The 19,501-nt window shown below is 41.4% G+C and overlaps 1 protein-coding gene across 4 annotated transcripts in view; it reads left to right on the forward strand.

Moving 5' to 3' along the window:
• The window catches only part of UBR2 (ubiquitin protein ligase E3 component n-recognin 2), a 118,178-nt gene extending 99,575 nt beyond the window's left edge, over positions 1-18,603 (forward strand). For all 4 annotated transcript variants that reach the window (XM_017547291.2, XM_017547292.2, XM_017547290.2 and 1 more), the window contains 11 exons: positions 3,146-3,242; positions 3,488-3,555; positions 5,450-5,585; positions 6,186-6,276; positions 7,957-8,087; positions 9,057-9,165; positions 12,043-12,099; positions 13,591-13,668; positions 15,643-15,813; positions 17,008-17,109; positions 18,443-18,603. In XM_017547291.2, the coding sequence (XP_017402780.1) occupies positions 3,146-3,242; positions 3,488-3,555; positions 5,450-5,585; positions 6,186-6,276; positions 7,957-8,087; positions 9,057-9,165; positions 12,043-12,099; positions 13,591-13,668; positions 15,643-15,813; positions 17,008-17,109; positions 18,443-18,584 (1,182 nt within the window). In that variant the 3' untranslated portion in view covers positions 18,585-18,603. The remainder of the gene's footprint in view (positions 1-3,145; positions 3,243-3,487; positions 3,556-5,449; positions 5,586-6,185; positions 6,277-7,956; positions 8,088-9,056; positions 9,166-12,042; positions 12,100-13,590; positions 13,669-15,642; positions 15,814-17,007; positions 17,110-18,442) is intronic.
• Positions 18,604-19,501: the final 898 nt, after the last annotated feature.

Below are 19,501 nucleotides of genomic sequence, written 5' to 3' on the forward strand. Positions count from 1 at the left end.
AGACGGGGTTTCACCATGTTGACCAGGATGGTCTCGATCTCTTGACCTCGTGATCCACCCGCCTCGGCCTCCCAAAGTGCTGGGATTACAGGCTTGAGCCACCGCGCCCGGCTACATTGATTAACTTTCACATGTTAAACTAATCTTGCATTCTTGAAATAATTTCAACCCGTTTATGTATATTATCCATTTTTATATATCACTATATTTGATTTGTGATATGTTATTTTTTATTTCTCATTTTTTTTTAGAGACAGGGTCTCACTATGTTGCCCAGGCTGGTCTCAAACTTCTAGGCTCAAGAGATCCTCCCAATTAAATCTTCCAAAGTGTTGGAATTACAGGCATGAGCTACTCCACACAGCCGTGTGATGTTTTGTCTAAGATTTTACACCTATGCATATAAGAGAGATTGGCCTGTTTTTTTTTCTTGTAAGATTTTGGCATCAAAGTTATGCTGGCCTTATAAAATGCAGTCTAGGCAGGGCGCAATGGCTCACGCCTGTAACCCCGGCACTTTGGGAGGCCAAGGTGGGCAGATCACTTGGGAGGCTGAGGCAGGAGAATCGCTTGAACCGAGGAGGTGGAGGTTGCTGTGAACTGAGATCACACCATTGTACTCCAGCCTGCACAGCAAGAGCGAAACTCTGTCTCAGAAAAAAAAAATAATAATAATAATAATAATAATAAAATGCAGTCTATTCTTTAAATTTTTTAATTTAATTTTTTAAAGTGTATAACTATTAGGGTGAACAACTTCTGTTTTCCTGATTCCACTGTTAAAACTTATGAATAACTCCATTCACTCCTGTATCAGAGGATAAGGGATCCTACTACCCTTTCTTCTATGTGGTTTGGAAGAATGCCCATCTGTGGAATCCATCTCTTCCCCATCAGTGTCCTCTCTTCTTTTTCTCCATGCACTTCCTCTGTGGACGAGTGTGCTTAGTTATCCTCTTATTCTTGCTCTCAGTGTTGCCTTCCTTCAGTCTAGCACCCTAGCTCTTTGCTTCCTTTCTTTGGCCAAGTTATTTTAAAGCATGTTTTATTTTATTTTACAGATAATCCATGTGGTGAAAAATGTTTAAATACAGATTTTAAAAAAGAAAAAGCAGTTTTTAATTTCATTTCATATTTCATATTCTTTGAGAGTGTGTGTGTGTGTGTGTGTGTTTGTGTGTATGTGTATGTGTGTGATTTTATACACACCAACAGTTTTTTTTTTTTTCTTTTTGGAGACAGAGCCTCGCTCTGTCACCCAGGCTGGACAGCAGTGGCGCAATCTCAGCTCACTGCAACCTCTGCCTCCTGGGTTCAAGCGATTCTCCTGCCTCAGTCTCTCGAGTAGCTGGGATTACAGGTTCACGCCACCACACCTGGCTATTTTGTGTTTTTAGTAGAGACAGAGTTTCACCAACTTGGCCAGGCTGGTCTTGAACTCCTGACCTCAGGTGATCTACCCGCCTCAGCCTCCCAAAGTGCTGGGATTACAGGTGTGAGCCACTGCACCCAGCCTGGATACATTATTTAGCCTGGGCATTCACATTCAGTTGGTCAGCAAAGTCTGTCAAATCCTTTCCGTTCCTTCTACTCATTTGGTTCAGCCCCATTATCATTTCTTGCCTAGATTATTGTAACAGTTTTTACCAAGAATCTCACCCTTCTCTAACACATTATCAGAGGACTTCCTCCAAAAACAACCCTAATCATATTCTTCATACTTCTACAAACTTCTTAACCTATTTCTCCATTATCACCTCCTCCCAGTTCCTGCCCCTGTGGTCCAGACTTGTAGAATCACTTCAAATTCCTCAGTGCTAGTTCCCAAGCCTTGCATATTCAATTTCCTTTGTCTAGAATGCCCTAAGCAGACTGCTACTGTAAGATGCTGTCCAAGCTTTCCTTTCCCGGAGAAAGCCCTCCGAGCATGTACTGTGAGTTAGAGTTCTCTCATCTGTGATGCCTGCCCCCTTCCCCACTTTTTTCCTTTCCCACCCCCAGGGCTTTAAGCTCTTTGAGAGCAGGAGAAGGGAGAATGAGTTTTATTTGAAGATCTTCAGAACCAAGACCTAGTGTATATAGTAGGACCTCAATATTTATTGAACCACACAACATTACAGAAAATTTGGAAAATGAAAAAATAAGCGGGAAGAAAAAGTCATCAACTTATCACATATCCATCTTTTTCTATTAGCATATTCATGCTTGATTACAATTGGTACTCACATGTAGCTTTGTTTCTGCCTTATTTTTTAAATCAAGAGTTTTCTTATTATTGCTTTTTAGTCCTCATAACAGTTTTTAATAGCTGCAGGCACCCTCATTTGTGCCCCCATTTTAGTGAATATGTCCAAATATCTTTTTAGGATACTCCAAATATTGGGGAAACTACATTTAGAGAATCTCTTTAGGATACTCTACATTTTAAAGAAGAGTATCCACATTTTAGAATATCTCTGTAGGATAAACATAAGAAATATATGTTTTAGAGTATCTCTTTGGGATAAAAATAAAGAAATACTGCATCCGCATCTTGGCTTGTTTATTTGTTTTTTGAGATAGAGTCTTGCTCTGTTGCCCAGGCTGGAGTACAGTGGCGCGATCTTAGCTCACTGCAACCTCCACCTCCGAGGTTCAAGCAGTTCTCCTGCCTCAGCCTCTCGAGTAGCTGGAACTGCAGGTGTGCACCACCACGCCCGGCTAATTTTCTATGTTTAGTAGAGACGGGATTTCTCCATGTTGGCCAGCCTGGTCTCGAACTCCCGACCTCAGGTGACCTGCCCATCTCGGCCTGCCAAAGTGCTGGGATTACAGACGTGAGCCACCACTCCCAGCCTGCATCTTCATCTTGAGCGTGTCCCTTGCTTTCTGTCTGTTGCATATATTCTGTATTCTTTTCTTTTCTAGAGAAAGCCAGCAACATGGTGGCAAAGAGATAGGTTTCATGTATTCAGCATACACTTAGACATCTCCCATTTCATTTATCCTGTGTTAGAGACATGTCATTGAGATTTCATAGATTTGGTTCCATACCATCTAGAGCAGTTTCATTGTGCATCCAGCTGTGCTCTGAACTAGCATTCCTGAAAGACAACTGCTTTATATGTTGGTTTTTTTGTTAATTGTGTTGGTTTCTTTAATTCAGGATGACTGTCTTAGGTCACTGACGAGATTTGCAGCAGCACACTGGACAGTGGCATTGCTTTCAGTGGTGCAAGGACATTTTTGTAAACTTTTTGCATGTGAGTATTAATACATTTGTAATGCATGTTATGGTCATTTCTCATCCTCTGAAATTTTGTTTTTAATGGTTCAGCTTCTCTCAGTAATGAATTAAATATTTAGTAGTACTGGTTTTCTTATATGTAAGCTCTAGCTTATAAATTCTTACATATCTTGCAAGAAGATAAATTTAAAGCAGATTATATGCATTTTAACATATGTTGTCATATGAAATATGCTCATGTATTTTTCTTTAAATCTCTAGCATTGGTGCCTAATGACGGCCATGAAGACCTTCCATGCATATTAGATATTGACATGTTTCATTTATTGGTGGGTATTTTGCAGTTTGTTTGAACTTCTCTGTCATATTATGTAACTTTACCTTAGGTTTGGTAAGCAGTGTAGTGGCAGACAGGAAGGAGTTATCCTATGATTTCCTTACCCCTTCTGAGTATAATTCTTTTATGAGAAACCTAAAAAAGAAAACATTTAGGAACCTCGTTGAGAGACTTGACCTGGTTATCAAGACATCCTCTGTCTCTTATTTTGCTTTGTGACTGAGGTCAGTGTTTTAACCTCTCTGTGCTTTTTAACCTGTGCTTTTTAACCTGATAAAAACACCAGCAACAGGCCGGGTGCAGTGGCTCATGCCTGTAATCCAAACACTTTGCAAGACCAAGGTGGATGGATTACTTGGGGTAAGGAGTTCGAGACCAGCCTGGCCAACGTGGTAAAACCCCATCTCTACTAAAAATACAAAAAATTAGCTGGGCGTGGTGGTGCACACCTGTAATCCCAGCTACTCAGCAGGCTGAGTCAGGAGAATTGCTTGAATCCGGGAGGCGGAGGTTGCAGTGAGCAAAGATTGTGCAACTGCACTCCAGCCTGGACAACAGAGCGAGACTTTGTCTCAAAAAAAAAAAAAAAAAAAAAAAAAAACAGAAGCCCTGCTGCTGGCCCATACAGTGCTTTTGTACATTTTGTTGAAAATCTGGCAGATACAGCCCTGTGGCCACACTACTTAGCAGCAGACACCCCCTTATAATTCAGGGAAAGGTACGTCTTCTGAGCAGGTACATCCTGGTGCTAAGACACACAGCTATCCAAATAGTGGGTGACCAAATTTCAGCCCCATCTCAACTGGGTTCCCTTGCACAGGATACAGAGTATGCCACCACACCCAGCAGCCCCAAGGGCTGTCCCCTTCTCTGGATCTCAGATTCTGCGCCTTTTAAGTTGGTTAGTGCCTACTTCATATGACTATGTCAGAACTCAATGAGTTAATCCATGTAAAGCACTTAGAGCAATATATTCCTAATAAATGCTGGCTATTACTGTCCTCATTGCTGCGACTAATACCACCACCACTTATACTGCCATACAGCTAGCAAGAGGCCAACAAAGCTAAAGCTAGCATTTGTGCACCCGTCAGCTTTTATGTACATTCACACTTACATCTCTACTGTTTACACGAACATATTATCTCTAGTTCACCAGTAGGAAAACTGAGGCCTGATCAGAGTAAATTTGTGTAAAAAAGCTCATAAGAGGAGGAGGTAGGATTCATATCTAGATCTTTGTGCATCCAAAACCCATGTTTTTTCAAGTGCCTACTCCCTGGAAAGAGTTCAAATGTTGTTTTTATTATTATTAACAGTAAGCTATGTATAGGGGACCTACTGGATTAATGAAGTCATAGTGCCCACCAAGAGTCCTGTAACTCTTAAGTCTTTTCATGTAGCCAGTCCTGTTGGATTTTCTAATATGTATACCCTTTCTTTAAGAACAAAGATTTCTTAAAGGGAGAAGCTGAACTCAGGAGAGATCACAGTAAGAAAATGGAAATGTGGCTGGGTGTGGTGGCTCAGGCCTGTAATCCCAGCACTTTGGGAGGCCAGGGCAGGCAGATCACCTGAGGTCAGGAGTTTGAGACCAGCCTGGCCAATGTGGTGAAACCCTGACTCTACTAAAATTACAAAAAGTCGGGCATGGTGGTGCATGCCTGTAATCCCAGCTACTCAGGATGCTGAGACAGGAGAATCACTTGAACCCAGGTGGTGGAGGTTACAGTGAACTGAGGTTACGCCACTACACTCCACCCTGGGCAACAGAGTGAGAGTCTGTCTTAAAAAAAATCAAAACAGAAGTAAAAGTAAGAAGATGGACATATGCTTAGCAGTGAAAGGAAGGGCGATCTGTCTGATGTCCTGTGTTTGATGCCTAGGTGGGCATGGTGCTCGCCTTCCCTGCGTTGCAGTGTCAGGATTTTTCAGGGATCAGCCTTGGCACTGGAGACCTTCACATTTTCCATCTGGTTACTATGGCACACATCATACAGATCTTACTTACCTCATGTACAGGTAAATCTTGCCTTTTTGTCAGCTTCTTGAAGGAAATACTTGGGTTTTCAGAGTTTAAGAAAAAAAAGTATTAGAGGAAAAGATATTTGGATAAAAATAATAGATGAATTATAATTAGGCTGCTTTATCCTGTGTATCCTCATATGAAAAGTTTTGAAACATTTCTTTCTCCTATTGAAATTTCCTGGTAATGTGAATGTTTCTATTTTTTTTTTAATTTTATAAGTTCAGTAATGTGTAGGATAGTAATTAAATCGTTTAGAATCTTATGTTTTAGATTGCCAGTTTTATTTTTAACTTACATTTGTTAATGCCCACGAGTTCATCATTAAATTATGTTTTACATTTAAAATTCCTGTTTTTCATATACTTTAAGACAATATGTTTATTTGATTTTACTTAAAACATGCCAGCTGGCTGTTTGGTTTGATGGAGATCAGTGCTGTTCTCCCACTTGAGGGATTAAAATTTTGCATGTTTTCTGGGAATATTTCATGTTATATGTGAGTTTATGAATATGTTTGCATGCTTACTGTCTTCAGTCCTTTTGACAACACTTAACTGGAAAATACAGAGTACTAGTATTTCCTTATCTTTCAGAAGAGAATGGCATGGATCAAGAAAATCCCACTTGTGAAGAAGAATCAGCAGTTCTCGCTTTGTATAAAACACTTCACCAGTATACGGGAAGGTGAGTTAGTTGTCTTTATATAATACACATTTCCCTAAATATTGCTAGATGATGATAGCATAAGAAAGGAATTCGTTTGTTAATTCGGGGAAATTGTTGTCTGTTGACATATTTTTAAAAAAAGATGTGGAGTGATCTGCAGGACTTGTCTGAGCTGTTCATATACTAACATAATTAGAAATCTGGGAGAAAGGTGATGATATGCAGAGCTTCCCACATTCATTTGGCTGTGGAACCCTTCATTTGCTCAGAGGATCTGACACAGACTAGAGGCTAAATCAAATGTACTTTGGAAAGTTGCTGTTCTACAACTTATGTTGTCTCATTGGGAATGGGAATTTAAAACTGCAAATTAAATTGACATAATTTGTTCTTAAGGTAATATTCAGTAGTGGCAGGAATAAAATGAAATTATTAGAATTTCATGTATGGTTAGAGTCATGATTTGCTACAAATAGCAATTCAGTGGTTTGCTTAGCTTTCAACAGTATATATCAAGAACTTGTAGGCTGGGCACGGTGGCTCACACCTGTAATCCCAGCACTTTGGGAGGCTGAGGCAGGTAGATCACAAGGTCAGGAGCTCGAGACCAGCCTGGCCAATATGTTGAAACGCTGTCTCTACTAAAAATACAAAAATTAGCTGGGTGTGGTGGCAGGCACCTGTAGTCCCAGCTACTCAGGAGGCTGAGGCAGGAGGATCACTTGAACCTGGGAGGCAGAGGTTGCAGTGAGCCAAGATCACACCACTGCACTCCAGCTTGGTGACAGAGCAAGACTCTGTCTTAAAAAAAAAAAAAAAAACTGTCAAGTCAAGAATTATTAAAATATCCATTTTTTGACTAAAGTATCCCATTTCTGAGAACCTACGTTAACAAAATAATTCAACATATAGAAAAAAACCATATAGGCATATAAAGATGGACACTCCAGCCAGGCGCCATGGCTCAAGACTATAGTCTGGCAGATTGCTTGAGCCCAGGCATTCGAGACCAGCCTGGCCAACATGGCGAAACAAAAAATACAAAAATTAGCCGGGCATGGTGGCATGTGCCTGTAGTCCCGTCTTCTCAGGAAGTTGAAGTAGCCAGATCACCCAGGGCAGTGAAAGCTTCAGTGAGCCATCATTGCACCACTGCACTCCAGACTCGACAACAAAGTGAGACCCTGTCTCAAAAAGAAAAAGATGTACACTCTGAAGTTATTTATATTAACAAAGAATTGAAAGCAGTCTAAGTGTTTGCAGGGGAATAGTTTGATATAGATAGTGATGGATGTGTTCCAAAATATTACAAATCTATTTAAAATGTGGCTTATAAGAGCTGGGTGCAGTGGCATGTCCTGTAGTCCCAGCTGCTCGAGAGGCTGAGGTGGGAGGATTGCTTGAACCCAGTAGTTTGAGTCCATCCTAGACAACTTTTCGTTTTCCACATTTTCTCTTTACGTGACTATATTAGTTTTGTAAATTTTAGTAACAGCATTGGAGGCTGTGTCACCACTTACATCTGGAATCCTACAGTAACATGCAACCACTTGCCTATTAACCCACTCTTTTTTAGCATACATGCCATCAGTTCCAAACGACCGTCAACTCTGTTTTCACACTATGTTATTAGTACAGTGACCTTTTCTTAGATTTCCCAATAGTCTTTTTTTTTTTTTTTTTTTTTTTTTTTTTTAGTGCCTTGAAAGAAATACCATCTGGCTGGCATCTGTGGAGGAGTGTCAGAGCTGGAATCATGCCTTTCCTGAAGTGTTCTGCTTTGTTTTTTCATTACTTAAATGGCGTTCCTTCCCCACCCGATATTCAAGGTAATTTATACTTTCTTTCAAAATGTAGGAATAGTTTGTAATCCTTTACTTCAGCATGGTGATGTACACATTTATAGAGTAAAACATATGTTTATGTATATGTCTTCTTTTGTTTGGGTCTCAGCAAATGACTGTTAAACTTCTGTGTAAATGTTTTTACACCTGCAAAGCACTTCTTCCATGAAGATCTTAGTTTTGCTTTCAGATTTTAAAATGTTCAATTATATACTATTCATAAACAAGCCTTCTCAGATTTGAAAAGGTGAAAACTGACAATTTCAAGTGATTTTTAACTTGAAACATGCATAGTGTTAATTTAGAATACCCATAATTAATTGCATATAAATCTGATTTTAATGTGGGAATTGATTTGCTTTTTCATAGTTGTTTTCCATGTCCTGTTTTCATTCATTTCATAAACGTGGACTTGACTGTATCTCTGTATTCTCACGGTGCCTGGCCCTGGCCATACAGTGCCTGGATGCAGTGCTATTCTCTGGAAGTGTGTTGACTGGCATTTCCATTCAGTTAGTTGCCCTGGAATCATATAAAGAGTTTAGTCTTCCATATTATTTGCAGTGATGATTAGAGTTGGTATTTAAATCCATGTCTCATGGTAAAACCATCTTGTATTTATGTATTGCTTGGTCCTTTTCCAGAATCCCCATACATTATTTTTATAATTTAATGTTCACAATAACCCTGTGCAATAGATTGTGCAGGCACACAATTTTACAAATGATAAAGCTGAGACACCAAGACATTGGGACCAGTCGCCTGACTGCACTCTATGCATTGTGCCATTTTCCATGGATTCCTTCCACATGTCCTTCTGTTGACTTCCTACAGGTTACGTACCTGGCAGATTTGAATTCTTTCATCCTTTTTTTTTAAGCTCTGCTATTGCTTAACTCTCATTCGGAACATGCTCTTAGTTATATGCACTCTTTTCTTGTTCTTCATTTGCAGTTCCTGGAACAAGCCATTTTGAACATTTATGTAACTATCTTTCCCTACCAAGCAACCTCATTTGCCTTTTTCAAGAAAATAGTGAAATAATGAATTCACTGATTGAAAGGTAATGATTATACACTTTTCTTCGTTGTATTAAATAGTTCTATGGAACCAAACTTTAGTTATCACATTCCTAGCAAAATTCTCAAATAGCGATCCTGATAGAATTCAACACAAATAACTCAAGCTGTAATAAGTAGGCCTTTTTTTTTTTTTTTTTGAGACAGAGTCTTGCTCTGTCACCCAGGCTGGAGTGCAGTAGTGCAATCTCGGCTCAGTGCAACCTCCAACCTCCATCCCCTGGGTTCAAGCAATCCTCCTGCCTCAGCCTCCTGAGTAGCTAGGATTGCAGGCATACACCACCACACCTGGCTAATTTGTTTTGTATTTTTAGTAGAGATGTGGTTTCACCATGTTGGTCAGGCTGGTCTTGAACTCCTGACCTCAAATGATCCACCCACCTCAGCCTCCCGAAGTGCTGGGATTACAGGCATGAGCCACTGCACCTGGCCTATGAGTAGGCCCTTTTTAGCTAAGGATCTGGCTTTTCGGTAAAATTTTGGCCAAGTTAGTGAATAGCATAAACAAATATCCGTGGAAGGGGAATAGTGGTAGAAATGTTTATTTCCTTACATGAACTTACTTGTTAAGGGCTTTCTTCCATAGGTTTTTTGTTTTTAAAAGACAGGGTTTTGCCATTTTTTTCCTGACTGCCTTCGAACTCCTGGGCTGAGATAGTCTTCCCACCTCAGCCTCCCTCCTGAGTAGCTGGGACTACAGGCACATGCCATCACACTCAGTTTTTCATAGATTTTTAAAGCTGAGAAAACACTTAAGGCTAGCTAGTCCAGTACTCTCAATTTTATGTTTGAGAAAACTGTGAATTCTAGAGAAATTGGCCTGTCAATCATGTCAAGTTAGTGACTGAGTTAAATATATGGCTGTTCTGTCCACAAAATGGGGGAAAATATTTGCAAACCATGTATATGATAAGGGACTAATATCCAGAATAGGCCAGGCACAATGGCTCACCCCTGTAATCCCAGCACTTTGGGAGGCAGAGGTGGGAGGATCACTTGAGCCCAGCAGTTCAAGACCAGCCTGGGTAACATGGGGAGACCCCCACCTCTACAAAATATTTAAAAATTAGCCAAGCATGGTGACGTGCACCTGTCAGGAGACTGAGGTGGGAGGATCACTTGAGCCCTGAAGTTCGAGGCTACAGTGAGCTGTGTGCCACACCACTATAGCCTGGATGACAGATCAAGACCCTGTATCAAAAGAAAAAATCCAGACTATATGTATCCAGAATTCCTACAACTTGACGACAACAACAAAAAAAGATTAAAAAATAGGCAAAGGACTCGAATAGGCATTTCTCCAAAGAAGATATACTAATAGCCAAAAAAAAACACATGAAAGGATGCTCAACATCACTAGTCACTGCAGAAATCACAGTAAGATACCACTTCACACCCAGTAGATGGGCCATTATTTCTTTTAAAAAAGAAAATAACAAGGATGTGGAAAAATTGGTATCTTTGTGCATGGGATATGGAAAATGATAGAGCCACTATGGAAAACAGCATGACAGTTCCTCAAAAAGATAAACATAAAATTACCTTATGATCCAGCAATTCCACTTTTAGGCACAGATTACAAAATAACTGAAAGCAGGAACTCACATCCACATTATTATACACCCATGTTTACAGCAGTATTATTCACAGTAGCCAAAAGGTGGAAACAACCCAGATGTCCATCAACAGATGAATGGAAGCAAAAAATGTGGTATGTGTACATACGCATAATGGAATATTATTTAGTCTTAAAAGTAGGTCACGTGTGGTGGCGCACGCTTGTAGTCCCAGCTACTTGGGAGGCTGAGGCAGGAGAATTGCTTGAACCTGGGAGGCAGAGGTTGCAGTGAGCCAAGATTGCACCATTGCACTCCAGCCTGAGTGACAGAGCAAGACTCTGTCTCAGAAAAGTAAAGGAAATTCTGATACATGCTACAATATGGATGAACCTTGAGGATGTGTGCCAAGTGAAATAAGCCCCGTCACAAAAGGATACAAACTGTATGATTCCACTTCAGTGAGGTACTTAGAGCAGTCAGATTCCTACAAACAGAAAGAAAAATGGTGGCAGCCAGGGACTGGGAGAAGGAATTTCGCATTTAATGAATACTGAGTTTCAGTTGAGAAAGATGAAGAAGTTCTGGAAATGGATAGTGGTGCTGGTTGCACAATATGAATGTACTTAGTGCTACAGAACATTCGACTTGCAAGTGATTAACATGGTCATTTTAATGTTACATGTATTTTTCCACATGTGTCATCTCTGTCACCCAGGTTTGAGTGCAGTGGCACAGTCACAGCTAATCCTCCTGGGCTCAAGCAGTCCTCCCACCTCAGCTTCCCAAGTAGCTGGGACTACAGGCACGTGCCACCACACCCAGCTAGTTTTTGTATTTTTTGTAGAGAAGGGCTTTTGCCATGTTGCCCAGGCTGGTCTCGAACTCCTGAGCTCAGGTAATCTTTAATCTCCCTGCCTCAGCCTCCCAAAGTGCAAGGATTACAGGTGTGAGCAACTGGCCAAAAAAGTTTTATTTTTAATATGAATGTTTTAGCTCCAGATAATGTTAACTTGGCATTAATATAGGTTAATATAGACTAGTTTTTCTAGAGTATCCAAATTAGTAAGATAATGATGTTTATGGCCACAATTTTTAATATATTAAGCATTCTTACTTTTAGAAAATATTCTCCTGATTTTAAAGGTTGTAGTCAAAATAGTATTTCTCCAGGTTTCTTTTGATGAAGTAAATATGTTAAGAATATTATTTTCCTCTTATTGGCTATGGAGGGGAAAAAATTCTGGTTGTAACCCTTTAAAAGTAAAATTGTGTTGCGTTTTTCCACCTCTGTTTTCATTAAAGTTGGTGTCATAACAGTGAAGTTAAAAGATATCTAGAAGGTGAAAGAGATGCTATAAGGTAAGTTAAAGATCCTCAAAAACTTGATTGGGTTGGGAGAAAGGGTGAAATCAGGACATAAATGCTGTATTCCTTCAGAAACTAATTTCTCAAGCCCTCAGTGATTCCAAAAGGTTAAGATATGTTGCCTTTATTTTTTTTCTTAATGTAATGATGAGAGTCTGTGAAAGTCAGAATTATGAACATAAATATACTACATTATTCTTGGCAGAGGAAGCAAATAACCAAGTTATTATATTTTAGAATATTTGCTCTAAAAAACTATAAAGCATCGCCTAGGTGTCTCTTAGCTCTATTTTTTTTCTATCTTTCATTATGGGAAAGCTTTCCAGAAGTATGAAGAGTGAAATAATGAGGCTCCACATGCTTGCCACTCACCTTCAATACCTGTCAGTCACATGGCCAGTCACTTCTTAATCATTGCTTTTTCTTCATTTCTTTTTACATTAATTCTGTTCTGATTCTGTAGTAAAGTATGCTCTACCAGATCCTAACAAAATGTGTCTCAACTGTTGTTATACAGGTCACGCATCTCTAATCCAAACATCTGAAATTCAGAATGTTCCCATGAGCATTCCTTTGAGCATCATGTTGGCACTCAAAAAGTTTCCAGCCGGGTGCAGTGGCTCACGCCTGTAATCCTAGCACTTTGGGAGGCTGAGGTGGGTGGATCACCTGAGGTCAGGAGTTCAAGACCAGCCTGGCCACCAGGGTGAAACCCCATCTTTAAAAAAAAAAAAGTTTCCAATTCTGGAGCATTTCAGATTGCAGGTTTTAAGATTAGAGATACTCAACCTGGATTAACAATTGAGATGCATTTGTTATGATATGGTGGAGCATGCTTTTCTATAGAATCCAAATAGAAGTAATGCAAATATTCCCAACTCCAAAAAAATTCAAAACCCAAAGCACTGTGGTCCTGAGCATTTCAGATAAGGGATACTCAACCTCTCTTGGTTCTGGTAAGTACATCATCCATAAAAGTCAGAAGACTAGAGGAGATTATCTGTCCTGTTTGTTACTTTTACACATCCAGAAATAACACCCCAATTTTATTAGTTGGACCACATGAAATGTCAGCTTTTATAAGTCAGAAATGGTTGAATATCACCAATTTCATGTGATTCCACTCTGACCTCAGAAAACTCTTAATAAACGTAACAATAATCCTCAACCAGAAGTATACATCAGAATAACCTTGGGAACTTTTGAAAAAATACCCAGGCCACTACCTACTGAATTGTAATTTCTCTAAAGTTAGAGCCCTAGCCAATCCCTTCAAAATTCCCCAAGTGATTTTGATGTGATTAAGAACTCCTGTCTAAAATAATCCACCCTTCAGTTTAACTCCATTTCTTCTCTTGCCAATAGATAAAGTAGTGAAAGGCCCTGCTGTGTTGCCCAGGCTAGGCAGGTGTGCACATGAAGTGCCTCATAATATAATATGACCTTAATTAACGAAGCATTTTTAATTTTTTCCTTTATTTTCAGATATCCAAGAGAATCTAACAAATTAATAGACCTTCCAGAGGATTACAGCAGCCTCATTAATCAAGCATCCAATTTCTCGTAAGTTTTGCTGTTAGCATTGAACATTCCCTGCCACTAGAAACGCCTCTCTACAAAGAATTTGAAGGATTTTGTTGTTGTTCTTTGTTTTGTTTGGGTAGAAAAATCATAACATCTTTAGTACTTTATGAGAGGAGGGGAAGGAGAAAAAGGGGGGAAAAAAAAAAGAAACTTGGCCAGGCCTGGTGGCTTATGCCTGTAATCCCAGCACTTTGGGAGGCCAAGGTGGGTGGATCACCTGAGGTCAGGAGTTCGAGACCAGCCTGGCCAACATGGTGAAACCCCATCTCTTCTAAAAATACAAAATTAGCCAGACGTGGTGGTGGGCACCTGTAATCACAGCCACTCGGGAGCCTGAGGCAGGAGAATCATTTGAATCCAGGAGGCAGAGGCTGCAGTGAGCCAAGATTGAGCTATTGCACTCCAGCCTGGGTGACAAGGTCAAAGGGCAAAACTCCATCTCAAAAAAAAAAGAAAGAATCACATCTGTAGTACTCTGTACTGTGTAACTTATAAAAGCATCATTTCACTATGTTTCAGAATAGTCATACAATGGGAACAGGAGAAGCAAATTTGATTCGTGAATGTTTATCTAAATAATAATTGTGCTTAAAGTAATAACAGCCCTTAGTAATTTTGTTTTGTTTTGTTTTGTTTTGTTTTTTGAGACCAAGTCTTGCTCTGTCACCCAGGGATGGAGGGCAGTAGTGCAGCCTTGGCTCACTGCAACCTCCACCTCCCAGATTGTAGTGACTCTCGTACCTCAGCCTCCTGAGTAGCTGGGATCATAGGCACACACCACAACACTCAGCTAATTTTTGTATTTTTAGTAGAGACAGAATTTCACCATGTCGGCCAGGCTGGTCTCAAACTCCTAACCTCAAGTTATTGACTCACCGTCACCTTCCAGAGTGCTGGGATTACAGGCGTAAGCCACTGCACCCGGGAGTAATTTTTAATATAGTGTTAAATGTTTAACATACAAGCAGCATGAAGAACAATATAATATGGGAGGCAGAGGTGGGAGGATCACTTGAGCCCAGGAGGTGGAGGCTGCAGTTAGCCATGATGGTGCCACTGCACTCCAGCCTGGGTGACAGGGAGACCTTGTCTCAAGAAAAAAAACAAGAATTTAACAATGTAGGAACTTAAACATTACCTAGAAAGTTGAATCTCCCCAGCTGTGTCTTCTTTGTTGCCTCTTCGTCCTCCCTCTGAAGATACCTATTATTCTAAATGGAATATTAAGCCTTCCATTCCTATACATTAACTACATAGCTTTCTATTCCTAAGCAGCATATATTATTTTGCATGTTTTTGTTTTGTTTTGTTTTGTTTCTGAGATGGAGTTTTGTTCTTGCCGCCCAGGCTGGAGTGCAGTGGTGTGATCTTGGATCACAGCAACCTCTGCCTCCCAGGTTCAACTGATTCTCCTATCTCAGCCACCCAAGTAGCTGGGACTACAGGCACACACCACCATGCCTGGCTAATTTTTGTATTTTTAGTAGAGAAGGGGTGTCACCATATTGGTCAGGCTAGCCTTGAACTCCTGACATGCCTTCGCCTCCCAAAGGACTGGGATTATAGGTGTGAGCCATGGCACCCAACCGATTTTGCATTCACTCAGCATTGTTTCTAAGATTTGTCTGTCTTGACATGTATAACTTTATTGATTTTTCAGGGCTCTATAGTATTTTATTGTATGACAATGGCACGATTTATCTTTTTCTTCTATTGATGATTTTACTTTTTTTCTCCACTTGTTGATTCTTTGTTTCCAGCACATAGTCTTTGTGTATATGTGCAGGGTGTTTCCTATTCCTGATTCTAGGAATAAATTGGCGTAGACTGTAGGATATATGCTTCTTCGGTTCTACTTGACACCGCAGAATTCTTTTCTGGGCTGGTTTTTTCATCACTAGCTCTTTAGCCACTCTTTAGAGCAATGACTCATGGGTTTTTTGTCCCTTAAAGGTGCCCCAAATCGGGTGGTGATAAGAGCAGAGCCCCAACTCTGTGCCTTGTGTGCGGATCACTGCTGTGCTCCCAGAGTTACTGCTGCCAGACTGAACTGGAGGGGGAGGATGTAGGAGCCTGCACAGCTCACACCTACTCCTGCGGCTCTGGGGTGGGCATCTTCCTGAGGTAAGGACCTGCGGGGGGCTTTTTAGCTTTGGATCTGCCTCAGTATCTGACTGTTGAGGTGTCACAAGAAACTACTATATTGCCAAGAATTTTGAGACCACTGTTCTGTGTTTGATTTGTTGGAGAAACATGGAGATCCTCGTCTCCTCACATCTCACATTTGGCCCATGCCAACTCTGTATTGGTTCTTTCATTATCATCATTCCCACTCCTCTGCCCCCCGCCCCAGGCGACAGTTCTGTTCTACTTTCTTCATGTCTCCCTCTAACATGAAACTTCCTGATTTTCTGTCCAATCCAGTCAGAATTATTTTATCTGTTGTGTCTTCATGGCTTTTGGATTTTACCTCCATTCATATATATTATCACAGTTCTGAAGGTCAGCCTGTGCTTAGTGACTACCAGGTACTAGGCATTGAGAATGCAGTCGCCCACAGTGCAGACAAAGGTCTCTGCCCTCATGGATGGAGCTCATTTTCTAATGAGAGAGAAGATAAGCAAGACTGAGAAGAATTTAGGTAGATAGTGCTATAGGCCAAGGAGAAAAGTAAAGCACGGAGGGGAATATGAAATGGCGGCTGTGGAGCTAAATGCGAGATTTAATTTTAGTAGATCAGGGAAGGCTTCCTAAGAGCATGACTTCTGAGTAAAGACCTAAAGAAGTGGGAGAACATTCTAGGCAGGGAGGGGCTCGTGCACAGTTGCTGGGGTAGAAATGTGCCTGCCCGCTCAGGGCAAGGAGGCTCGTGTCACTGGAGTGTTGTGCACAGGTGAAAGAATCCAGGGGCCTGCTGTGTGCTGGTGACATCTCTGGGGAGGTGGAAGCCATTTCAGGGTTTGAAGCAGTGACATGACATGAGTGTGAGCTCCTCTGGAGCATTGATTGTATCTGTACTTTAGTCATCACCCCAGTACCTTGACAAGTTCTTACACATAGGAGGTCCTCAATAATTATTTGTTTAATTGAGCTGAACTGTTAATGCCAGAAACAGGCAAGTCTCTCAAAGGGATCAGGGGACACAAAAACGTGTCTCAATTCAACCTAATTCCTAATTTGCCCACAGTTTTTTAATGGATAACTTCCCTATATAGTGGTTAAAATATCAGTACTGTAAGACTTCATTCTATTTGGAACTGAATACAGACATTGGTTACTAATGTGTAACTCTGTAATGTACGAATGCTCTCTCTACAGAGTACGGGAATGTCAGGTGCTATTTTTAGCTGGCAAAACCAAAGGCTGTTTTTATTCTCCTCCTTACCTTGATGACTATGGGGAGACCGACCACGGACTCAGGTAAGGACCCATCCTGAGTTAGCTGATTCGAGGCCTGCAGAGCCCTTCAGTAATTGGTGACGTCCTGAGGGCGGAGGGCTGAGGTGGTTCTGGAAGAGGTGGTTGTGTTACCTGTGGAGTCTTCAGGGAGGGTGCCCTGCTGCCTGGTTTGGTGTTCTTTTCCTAGCCTTCAGAATGCCACGAGGAACATGAGGTTAAGTAAGGGAAGAGAACAGGACAGAGCAACCTTACTCCATTTATCACTCCAAGGAACCGGTCTGAATTGCCAAATTTTCATCCCAGCTCAGAGCACTCCAGGGATGGCCCACTCTGACTTGTGTGGCCCTGTATAGGGGAGGCCCAGTGTCTGAGAAAATCTTAATTGCTAACAAATGTGCTTATTACATTAAAATCTGGGGGACAAAGATTTAAAACATATGGAACAATATAACTATTTGAGGCTAAGTTACTTCTGCTCTGGTAGCTTTTGTATATTATAAGCTAGCAACAATTCCCTCAAGCACTACTAAAGAACTTCTTTTAGACCATCTCTTTTGTCTAAAGGAGGTGTAAGTTTTAACCTCCATAGATACGCCTGTCCGGCCTTGAGTAGCAGATGTTGAAGGCCCAGAAACCCAAGCAAGGTAAGCAGATGAGCTGCCCCAGGCGCTGGACTGCAAGGCTGTGCCCATGTGCCACCCAGTGCTGGTGTCTCCCACTGTTCTCGGCGTGGGCTGTTAGGAGGAGGAGAGCCCTGTTAATGAGTGAGAGGATGGCTGTGCCCAGGGTCCTGGTCCCAGGCAGGAACCCACCAAAGCTTATACTTGTGTTTAAATCGGACCTGGAAGTTATTCACATTTGATTGCTTCGCTGAGACTTTGTGGCTGAAAGATTGCATCTGAGAAACGTTTTTTCTTTTCTTTCCTTTCCTTTCCTTTGCACTCTTAGCAAAATCAATGAGTAACATTTGTACTTGTATAATGCTTCTTTCACCCTCTCCTCTATGCCCTTTCCTTTTTACATGTTACCAACAAAATGGACAAATAATTGGTAGTTTTCGCCGCTCAACCCGGACCCTCCTCATTCCCCACCACCCTCTATTCCCTTACCTCACTCTGGGTGAGTATGGTTTGTGTACCTTTCCCTCCTCTTGCCAGCACTTATTCCCTTTCACCTGCTCTTGGCAAACGGTCAGAGCTGATATTTTTGTTCATAGCCACAGTCGCCTGCCAGACCAAAATTTTGCAGGGAGTCTAAAACCAAGAACTTGTAACCTTCCCTAAATCAGGAAGGGTTGGGTTACAATAGATGAATAAACAGAACACATTCTGACTGACATGTGTCTTCTTTCTAGACGGGGAAATCCTTTACATTTATGCAACGAGCGATTCAAGAAGATTCAGAAGCTCTGGCACCAACACAGTGTCACCGAGGAAATTGGACGTGCACAGGAAGCCAATCAGACACTGGCTGGCATTGACTGGCAACAGTTATAATTATTGCACCACCAAAAAACACAATCTTGGATTTTTTTTAACCCAGTTGGCTTTTTAAGAAAGAAAGAAGGTCTGGCCGGGCGTAGAGGCTCACGCCTGTAATCCCAGCCCTTTGGGAGGCCGAGGCAGGCGGATCACAAGGTGTCAGGAGTTCGAGACCAGCCTGACCAACATGGTGAAACCCCGTCTCTAGTAAAAATACAAAAATAAGCTGGGCATGGTGGTGTGTGCCTGTAATCCCAGCTACACAGGAGCCTGAGGCAGGAGAATCCCTTGAACCCGGGAGGCAGAGGTTGCAGTGAGCCAAGGTTGTGACACCGCACTCCAGCCTGGGCAGCAGAACAAGACTCGGTCCCAAAAAAAAAGAAGTTCTGCTGAATTTGGAAATAAATTCTTTATTTAAACTTTCCTTCCCAGTTTTATAGTTTCTGGCTCCAAGGACTGATGAAAATCATCTTCCATCAGCAGGTTTTCTTGCACTGTTTACTGTGCCCCTCAAACATAACGTCTCGGGTTTTAAGATCGAGCGAGGAGCTTCTCTTCCTAGATCGGATCCCAGCCCCTTTGTGGGCATCTCACTGCATAGTCCCAGCCATTATGTGATATTTCACGTTACTGATAATGGTGAACTGTGGGTCTGAAGCTGATTCAACGGAGGCAGGAAACAAAGTCTCTAGGGTCATACTTCCTGGTTCCTCTCAGTGACTCAACTTTGGGACTGGGTTGGTGTCCCCTCTGCTGACAGGACCCTACCCCCTAGGAGCAAAGTGGTTGATTTTCAAGGCAGTGCAGTGTTCCCATCTCTCCATTGACTGGGAGAGCTGGGGGACACTCATGCAGAAGTAGCCTGTGGGGAAAAGTGGCTTCCTAGTGTGCTGGCTGGTTTTTCAGGGCTGTTGGATTTTTTTTTTTTTTTT

This window comes from Cebus imitator, unplaced genomic scaffold (genome assembly GCF_001604975.1).
Source record: "Cebus imitator isolate Cc_AM_T3 unplaced genomic scaffold, Cebus_imitator-1.0 Scaffold197, whole genome shotgun sequence".
Lineage (NCBI taxonomy): Eukaryota > Metazoa > Chordata > Mammalia > Primates > Cebidae > Cebus > Cebus imitator.